Source organism: Myodes glareolus, chromosome 6 (assembly GCF_982192425.1).
Source record: "Myodes glareolus chromosome 6, mMyoGla1.1, whole genome shotgun sequence".
Taxonomy (NCBI): Eukaryota; Metazoa; Chordata; class Mammalia; order Rodentia; family Cricetidae; genus Myodes; species Myodes glareolus.
The window spans coordinates 28,558,687-28,567,908 of NC_142031.1; the positions used below are offsets into that span (position 1 = coordinate 28,558,687).

Genomic DNA, 9,222 nt, shown 5'->3' on the forward strand with positions numbered 1-9,222 from the left:
ATGTGGCACCATGTGTATGTGTGCACACGCCACATGTGGCACTGTGTGTACATGCACACATGCCACATTAGGATTTTCAAACGAAAGCTACTGGCAGGTGTGGTGGCACATATGTCTTTGATCCCATCACTCCAGAAGCAGAGGCAGGTGGATCTTTGAGTTCAAGGCTAGCCTGGTGTACATAGTAAGTTTCAGAACAGCCAAAGCTTTGTGGAAAGACCCTGTCGAGAGAGAGAGAGAGAGAGAGAGAGAGAGAGAGAGAGAGAGAGAGAAAGGAAGAAAGAGAAAAGATATTCAGAAGGGATGTGGGGGCTGGGCAGGAAGGCAGAAGCCACACGGAAGGGGCTGACGAATCCTGCAGAGATCCCCCATGCTTGCAGCAGGCACTGACCATACTTTGATGAACCAGTCAGAATTCAGAGCAAAGGCACAGAATTGGTCACTGAATGTGAAAGGCCAAGATGAGGCAGGTCCTGGGGCAGGTGCCGGTCACCCTGCTGCACCCTCTGCTCACCACTGTGGATCCAGGGACACTGGTGACAACGACCACTAGAACTTCCATGCAGAACACCAGACTTCAGAGCCCTGGCACCCAGAATGGATGTCCCAGCTTCCCAGAGCGCAGGGTGAGCGTGTGTGGCTGGCTAAGCAGCACAGTTCCTGGCTAACTCACCTCCCGCCTGATGCAGAGGACAGGGACCTTCAAACCCTGGCGAGGCTCGCTATTCCTCAGCTCCTCTCCAGGGTATGAGAAACTAGGGGTTCCTTATCATTCTTGGAGAAGTAGGGGAGGGAAAAATTTTAAACTTCTTTATAGAACCATGAGATCTAGGTCAGGTGTGGTGACACACCTTTCTTCCAAGCAGCAGAGAGGCAGAGTCAGGCACATCTCTGTTCGTTAGTTCAAGCTAGCCTGGCTACACAGTGAGACTCCATGTCCAGTAGCAGGATGAACTCTGCAGAGAACCCGCGAAAGGAGGATGCAGCTTCTGGAAGGGGCCTGAAGCATGACTCAGGCCTGTTGTGAGCAATAGGTATCTGTGGTCTTTAATTAACTTCTAAATAGATAACATACCTCCTATAATTATAATACATAAATGTCTATGAACAAAAATAGATACTTTTTTTTTTTGGCAGGGATTTTTCTGGAGGATCACTGTGGCGAAGTGCACTCAGGGTTTCAAGCATCAGCAGCCGCGTGACTGGAGTGACTGGGGCGCCGTCAGCACTTGGGGACAGAGGTAAATATCCGAAGGCCGTGCATCCCCTTAATCTCTTCTTTCAGTGCCTGAGGAAGAGATGTCAGTCAGTTCTTGTACCTTTACAACGGCTACAGAGTGTTCTACACAGCTCTGTCTGAAGGATACTTTACACATGTTTTGTTAAGCAATTTTTTCCTTCAAAACATTTTTTGCCTATGTTTGTGTGGTGTGTGTATGTGTGCATGCTTGCATGTGTGTAGGTGTACATGTGTGTATGTGCACTGTGTCCATGTATTTGGAGGTCGGAGGCTGAAATGGAGTATTTGACTGCTGTCTGTTTTACAGATAAAGGCAGAGTGTCTCACTAAAGTGGAGCGTGCTGTTTTGCCAGTCAACTATCCCACTTACTCCAGGGGTTCCCTGCTTCTGCCTCCGGGCGCTGATGGTGATGCCGAGTGTGGTCAGAGGTCTGTGATACCAGTGTCTAGTTTCACCCAAGCTCTGGGAATCCAAACCCAAGTCCTCCCACTTGCGCACAAGCCCCTCTCAGCCCCTTCCCAGTAGCCGGGTCTCACTGTATAGCCCTGGCTGGCCTGGAACTCGGTACTGTAGATCAGGGTCCTCTAATTCTGAGGATTCCTGGAGGCAGAATCACCATTTTTGGACCGAGGTAGAGGTAGGAGCCAGTGGGCTGGCTGCTTTGCTTTTCTGGTCTTCGGGTTGAACCCCAACATCTGTCTCTGGGTTTTTACTACTCATGCTACATAGAGGTGCACACCACCACACCTAGCTCCCTTTACAATTGTTTTTATTCCGTAATATTTAAGTTTGTAGCCAGGCGGTGGCAGCACATGGCTTTAATCCCAGCACTCAGGAGGCAGAGGCAGGTAGATTTCTGTGAGTTCAAGGCCAGCCTGAGCCTGGTCTACAGCCAGGACAGCCAAAACTACAAAGAGAAGCCCTGCCCGAAGAAAACAGTAACAACAATTCCACCTATGTTTGCTGTGGTGCTACATACCTATAGCCCAGCACCAGGGTAAGGGAGCGTGGTAAGTTGAGCTCAAGAGTTCAAGTCCAGCCCAGCAATATAGGAAGACCCTGAACCTACAGCGCGCGCGCGCGCGCGCGCGCACGCGCGCGCGCACACACACACACACACACACACACACACAGAGAGAGAGAGAGAGAGAGAGAGAGAGAGAGAGAGAGAGAGAGAGAGAATAACGACAGCACACACACAGACACACACCAGGGTTGTGGAGTTAAAACAAAACTGAGTACCCCTGCCCCAAAGTCAGCAAGTGAGTAAGTAGGTCAGGATATGGACCCAGATGTTCTGTGGTCCTGGATACAGCTGGTTTCAGTCGTGCTCCTAACTGGCTCTACCCAGGCCAACTCTATAGTCAATGGAAGCCTCAACTCTGCCAACAGAAAGGACCCTGGAAAAAGCCTCATACACACAGTCTGGCCCGTTTCCTCTGCTTGCTGCAGACCCAGGATGCCCTCTAGTGGCTACTTCTGTCTCTGCAGCTGGGCTAGTGCCAGCCAGGTGGGAGTCCAGTCATACCTTCCGGAGGAGGGGTTTTGGATCCTGGAAGCTTTGCGGCTTTGTGGTGTGCACACTTCCTCTTCCTGGCACCTTCCCCTGAGGTCTGTGAAGCCTCCCAAGGCCCCTCAACCCACGTCAGTGTCACCTGTCACCTGTTACAGCCATAGAGGAATCACTGACAAGCAGGCTCTGGTGGGAGGGGCGGGACTTGACTAAAGGAACATAAGTGTGGGAGGATCAATCATGGGGCTGCAGATAATGTACTGTGTTCAATTCCCAGTGCTTAGCAACAAATAAAAATAAAAGAAGTTCAATTTTGTTCTCAGTCACATAGTGAATTCAAGGCCAGCCTGAACTATGAGACACTGCCTCAAAAAGAAAGAAAGAAAGAAAGAAAGAAAGAAAGAAAGAAAGAAAGAAAGAAAGAAAGAAAGAAAGAAAGAAAGAAAGAAAGAAAGAAAGAAAGAAAGAATACAAGCTGGGCAGTAATGGCGCACACCTTTAATCCCAGCACTCAGGAAGCAGAGGCAGGCAGGTCTCTGAGTTCAAGGCCAGCCTGGTCTACAGAGCGAGTTCCAGGACAGCCAAGACTACACAAAGAAACCCTGTCTCAAAAAACAAACAAACAAACAAACAAACAAACAAACCACAACAACAAAATCCCCAAAATACCATGGGTATTTTGACTCAGCTTGAAAGCCAGTGGTTGTGGCACATGCCTTTACTACCAGCGCTTGGGAGGCAGAGGCGATCAGATCTCTGAGTTTGAGGCCAGCCTGGGCTACATAGTGAGTACTAGGACAGCCAAGGCTATATAGAGAAACCCTGTCTTGAAAAAAATAAAAAGCTGTACCTTGGATAAGCATGTTTGAGCATGGCTGTGCACACAATGGTACACTGGGTCTTGAGGAGGCCGAGGGAAAAGTGAGGAATGATAATGAAGAAGAAAGCCACGAGAAAGAACTCAAGGGTAGCAGCAATGTCACCGTGAGGGTCAGGAAGATGGCTCGCCAAGTAAGAGCACTTGCAAAGCGAGCCTGACAATTTGAATTTTATTCCCCAGAACCTAGGTAAAAGGGCCAATGTGGCACACATCTGTAACCCTGGCATTCCCACAGTGGTATGGGAGGGGAAGACAGAATGCCTGGAAGCTAGCTAGCCTAGAGTACATGGTACATTTAAGAAGGGCTTACCATGTGTTCTCAGACTGTGTGGGCACAGGGAGGCTAATAACTTACTCGGGGTCACAACCGAGAAAGTGGCAACTGTAGCTGCAGGCCAAGGGATGCATGCAGGTCAACAGCATGCAGGTCAACACCAGGTGGCATATGTGCTTGAGAAGAAACACAAGTCCCACAGGAAAACCCACGTCCAACAAGCTGTGGGGAAAGCCCCCAGCCAGGTCTTGCCTGTCCTAGCTACCTGTGTTCTAAGCCTGGAACCCACACAGAGCTGACTGTATCTGGAGGGGCTCTGAGAATGCCAAAGGGCTGCCGTGTCAGGGGCGCACGTAGACGTGTCAGGACACAAGTCAGAACTACCAGGAAGAAGGTGTTGAAATGTAGGTGAGATGACCCAACGGGTAAAGGTGCTTGGCAAGCCAGACTTCCTAGGTTCAAATCTCGAGGACTCTCACGGTGGAAGGCAAGTTCTACTTTAACCACATAGGTGCTGCAGCACTGTGCCCCAACCCTAAAAGTCCTGTAGAATACACAATTTTAAAAAGGAGTCAGAAAAATGGAGGGGTCCTGGGGCCCAGCCAGGAGGATGGGAAGCAGCTTTTGAGTTGGATGCAGAAGGGAACTAGGCCAGAGGTCCAATCAGGACAGCCAGAGGGAAGGAAGACCCTCAAATGACTGCAAAGCACGTGTGAACCCAAGATAAAAGGGGTTGATGGCCAGAACTCCGCTTTTCAAAAGCTAAAGCAGCTGACAGCACCTAAGACCTCTGAGTGACGCCAGACACAGCTGTCCAAAGGGGTGGCTTCTGAGACAGAGGCCCAGAGTCAGCGCTGGTACAGGTTCCTACTAAGGAACACAAACCAAAATCTACAAAAGCGTGTCATTTAGCCCTGTGAGAGCAGAGAACACTTAGCGGGCCAGGCACAGTGGAGCATGTCTCTAACCCTGCTCCGGAGGTGGCGGCTAGAGATCAGAGTCCACACAAGCCAGCGTCAGAGGGACACGCCTCAAAAATCCCTAACAAGGCTGAAGCTGTACAGCAATGGGCAGAGCATTTGCCCAACATGCGTGAAGCCCTAGGTTCCACCTTCACCACCTCAAACTAGGCATGGTGATGTGCACCTGGAGGTGAAGGCAGAAGGATCGCAAGTTCAAAGTCACCCTCGGCTGTATAGTAAGTTCGAGACCAGCCTGGACTACATGAGACCTAGTCTTTAAAAATACCCAAACTAGGCGAAGGATGCAGCTTAGTAGGTAGATTCTCACTAAGGGTGCCTCAGCTTGGTCCCCAGACTTCATAAGCCAGGCGTACATACGCTCAGCACTTGGGAGGTGGAGGCAGGAGAATTAGAAGCAGAAGACCATCCTTGCCTACATAATGAGTTTGGGTCTAGCCTGGGCTTCATGAGACTCTCTTTAAAACCATAACAAAAGCCCAAACCAAAGAAACAGCAAACATTGTTAGTATTATCATCAAAGAGGCTGAAAAATAACTGTTGGGTGGCTTATTTCCAATTTTGAATGAATTTACATTTGCTCAAAATCTCAACCTATTGAGTCTCTGGTTTTTTGTTTCTAGGGCTTCAAGTCCTGTCCTCCTGACCACATTCTAATGGCTGCCCTGCTGTGCCCTGGAACCGACAGTGATAGCCACCATGCCCTCTGCTGTGCGCTCAGATGCTGAAGGCCAGAGGGACAAGGACCGTCAGCAGCCACTGACCTGATTGACCATCTGGTGCTGCTGGACGGTCCTCTTCTCTTTAAACTCTTCAGACTCAATTTTAATCTCGTACATCGCCCCGCAGCCTCCTGAACAGACAAAGTCAAAGGCATTTCAGTTACAACAGATGGTAGCAGGCTGTCCCCAGGAAGAACGGTCCTAGCAGCATTCAGCTAACACAGTTAAGTAAGAGCACAGTTTCCCATCTGACATTCACTCCTGGCCTCTCTGCTACCCACACTGTCGAGTGTGGGCAGAAAAGAGGAGGCCCAAGGCCTGGGAAGCATTGGGAGGTAGAACATTCTCTCTTAGTAAGCCATGGGAGATGGTGGGAGGATCAATTTCAGTATTCCACCTTCCACCTTCCTGTTAAAAAGTACAGAAATACTCTAAGGTTTCATCCGATTGTATGTGCAGCTCCTCCAGTGATGGCTGGCAGTGACTATCAGCTTGACAGAATCTAGTATCACTTAGGAGACAAACCTCTGGGCATGTCTATGAGGAAATTTCTAGATTGGGATCGCCCACCCCTAAACTGGATACCTGGACTAAAGGAAAAGAGAGCTAAGTGCCAGCAGCCCCTCCCTCCCTCCTTCCCACTTCATCCCTCTCCATCTCCTCCCCTTCCCCCCTTCCCGACTGGACATGATGTAACCGACCACTTCCAGCTCAGTCATCTATATTTTCTTACACCAATGAACGCTCTCAGGGCCCTCTCCTGACATATAATAAAATACACTTCTTTGTGTTTTGTTTTCTAAGTCAGGGTCTCAAACGGTCTGACCTCAACCCCTCCACATAATCAAGGATGCTGGGATGACGAGCCAGCACAGCACACTTGCTCAATTTTACGTTTCTGGGACTCAAAGCTGGCCTGTGTACACACTAGGCCAGCGCTCTGCCAACTGAGCTGCATCTCCAGCCCAAGAAAAGCTATTTCTGCCTGCGCAAGCAAGCTTTCAGGGAGGTCGGAGAGCCCTCCTTGCAGTGGCCATGCAGAGCCATGCCCTATCTAGCTGCCTGCACCTGTGTCCCTCTCTGGGCGTGTCTGGATAAGGCCCCCATCTTCCCTCTGCTTCTGGTGCAGAAGCTGCACCTCCAGCCTGGTCCTGACAGCCAGCCAGCCAGGCGCAGCAGTGGCCTGAGGAGAAAAGGACCAGCTTGGGCTTGGAGAGTCTGCCCTGGGTCTTGATTCTGCCTCAGGTTCTCCTGTTTCCTTTTAATGCTTTGGGCTTGACTCTTGGATAAAGTATAAAGTAGGGTAACTGACAAAACCCACCTTGGGCCCATTCTAGCTCTCCACTGTACGGTGTCAGAAGAATTGGAGTGGGCGGATTACAAGTCCATCTCAAAAATGAGAGACTATCCTGAGCTCTTGGTGCCTCTAGAGGGGCAGGCTTGGTGATCAGCAAGAGAGACCTCATCTGAGCAGGGCTAGCCTGGTAACCCAGAGTTTTCTCATCCAGGCCTCTGTCTTTATGGCTTCCCTCTGACGTTTCTAAGTTCCCATCTCCATCCCTATCTCTGGCCCATAGCAACACAAACGGACAAGTCACTATGGCAGGTTCCCTCCTCCCAGCCTTTTGACCTCAGCCTCTCCCCGGCTAAAAACTCAAAATCCCCAGCAAAGCCCCATGGCATCGGTGGGAGAAAGCCTCACCTGAGATGTCCGTGACTTTGATAGCTGCGGCTCGAGGAAACTTCTCTTTGAGAACCTGGGTCACCTTGAGCTCCCCCTCAGTCTGGGAGGCAAACATCCGATGTACACAGTGCAGCAGAGGGAGCTATGACATACAAAGGGGGGGGGTCTGTGGGACCGTGAGGTGGTACAGCCATGGCCCCTGCTGGGTGGGGCAGGGAGCGCTGGGCTTATAGGTGGTATCCAGTCACCTCTCAGTCTCACCACAAGGTCCAGAGCAGGGTGCTATTCTAGACTTCTAGGGCTGCATCCTGGGTCTCTGTGGTATGTTTACGTGTATGCAGTTGTATGTGCACTGGGGGGGTCAGAGGACAAACACAGCTGTCATTCTCAGCCACATCACCTTGTATTTGGAGACAGTCCCTTGCTGGCTTGGAGTTCATCAAGTAGGGTAGGCTGGCAGGCAAGCTCCAGGGAGCTCCCTGTCTCATCTCCCCAGCAGTGGGATCACACGTGTGTGCCCTCACACCTGGCTTGTGTTTTCAAATTTTTACTTTGAATTGTTTGTGTGTGTGTGTAAGAGTTTGTGCACATGAATGTGGCGCTTCAGAGGCTAGATGAGAGTACCAGATCCCTGGAGCTAGAGTTATAGGCAGCTGTGAGTTGCTTGACATGGAGACTGGAAACAGTTGGGGTCCTCAGCGAAAGCAGGGAGCCCTCTTACCACCTCACATGGGTCCTGGGGGCTGAACTCGGATCATCCTTGTGAGCACTCTACCAGCCTTCTGCCCAGCTTGCTATCAGCTAGTCTCACAAGGCCGAGATAGAGCCTGCCCATCTACAACAGCATCCCTGAGCTGACCCCAAGACAGACCCTGAAGCAGTGAGTGAGCAAATGAGAGGCTTGGCCGCTGGACGTAGGCCAAGAAGCCTAAGAGATGGCTGGAATGGAGGCCGGATGAAAGTCTGGAGTTTGATGGTCTGTGTGCTGCACGAAGGAACAAAACCAAGGCTGTGAGCCTGGATGCAACTGCTCCTGAGGCAGGAGCGGCCACGGTGGCATAGCTGGATGGCACGCAGCATGTAAGGTCACTAAGACACACAGTGGCTGTCACTGCAGCCTCCTCAGAGGAGCCCGGCATCCTAGCACAGCCATCGTCTACAGACTGACAATTTCCCTGGTGACTTGCTCTGGATGACAGTCCTGGGAGCAACACAACTCCTCAGCATGGGAGGCAGATTTGAGACCATCAGGCACGGGAGGAGAATGATGGATGAGGTAAAGCTAAAGACGAGTCAGATAGGGGAGAAAGACTAGGCACCGTGGCTTAGGACGTTACTCCAGGAGTCAGGAGGAATGGCACAAGTTCTAGGCTAACCAGGGCTATAATGCAAGACCCTGTCTCAAAAACCAACAGAGGGTGGGAGGATTAGGAGAGCTGCTGTAGGCTGGGCTCCCACTCCAGGCTGCAGGCTAAAGAGGGTGAAGGTCAGAGGCCTGCTCTGTGTGCAACTGCAGGGCGCAGACTCATCCTGAGTGCCCAGCACCAACGCCTGGACTCGGGGCCACAACATCTATGGTTTTCCGCTACAGAAGGCAGCGTTTCTTTCCCAGGTTCGCTATACTGTGACGGTTTATGGGACTGTCCCCGATCCACCTGAGCCCGGGTACCCTCCCAGCACCCCCAGTGCGATTCAGAGAGGTCAGGAGAGAATGAATGAGAGCAGGGAAGGGCCCTGGTCCTGCCCCACGTCCCCAGCCAGACAAAAGCCACCCGAGCTCCCCCGCCGGCTCACCCCGTGGCTCCCTCGGAGCAGAGGCGCAGCGGACGCCGGGCCCCATGCCGCCATGCCCGGCGACGCAGCCCGCAGCCCGAGGTCACTGTGCAGGCGGAAAGACTCCGGCACTCCGCCTGGAGTCGCAGCCCTGG

The 9,222-nt window shown here is 51.6% G+C and overlaps 1 protein-coding gene across 1 annotated transcript; it reads right to left on the reverse strand.

The window, feature by feature from the left end:
* Positions 1 to 1,021: 1,021 nt before the first annotated feature.
* On the reverse strand, positions 1,022 to 9,222 carry Bola3 (bolA family member 3). The gene is made up of 4 exons (XM_048416555.3): positions 9,089 to 9,222; positions 7,313 to 7,436; positions 5,653 to 5,741; positions 1,022 to 1,288 (listed from the first exon to the last, which is right to left on the reverse strand). The coding sequence occupies exons 1-4, from the start codon at positions 9,140 to 9,142 to the stop codon at positions 1,223 to 1,225; spliced, it is 333 nt and encodes a 110-aa protein (XP_048272512.2). The 5' UTR covers positions 9,143 to 9,222; the 3' UTR covers positions 1,022 to 1,222.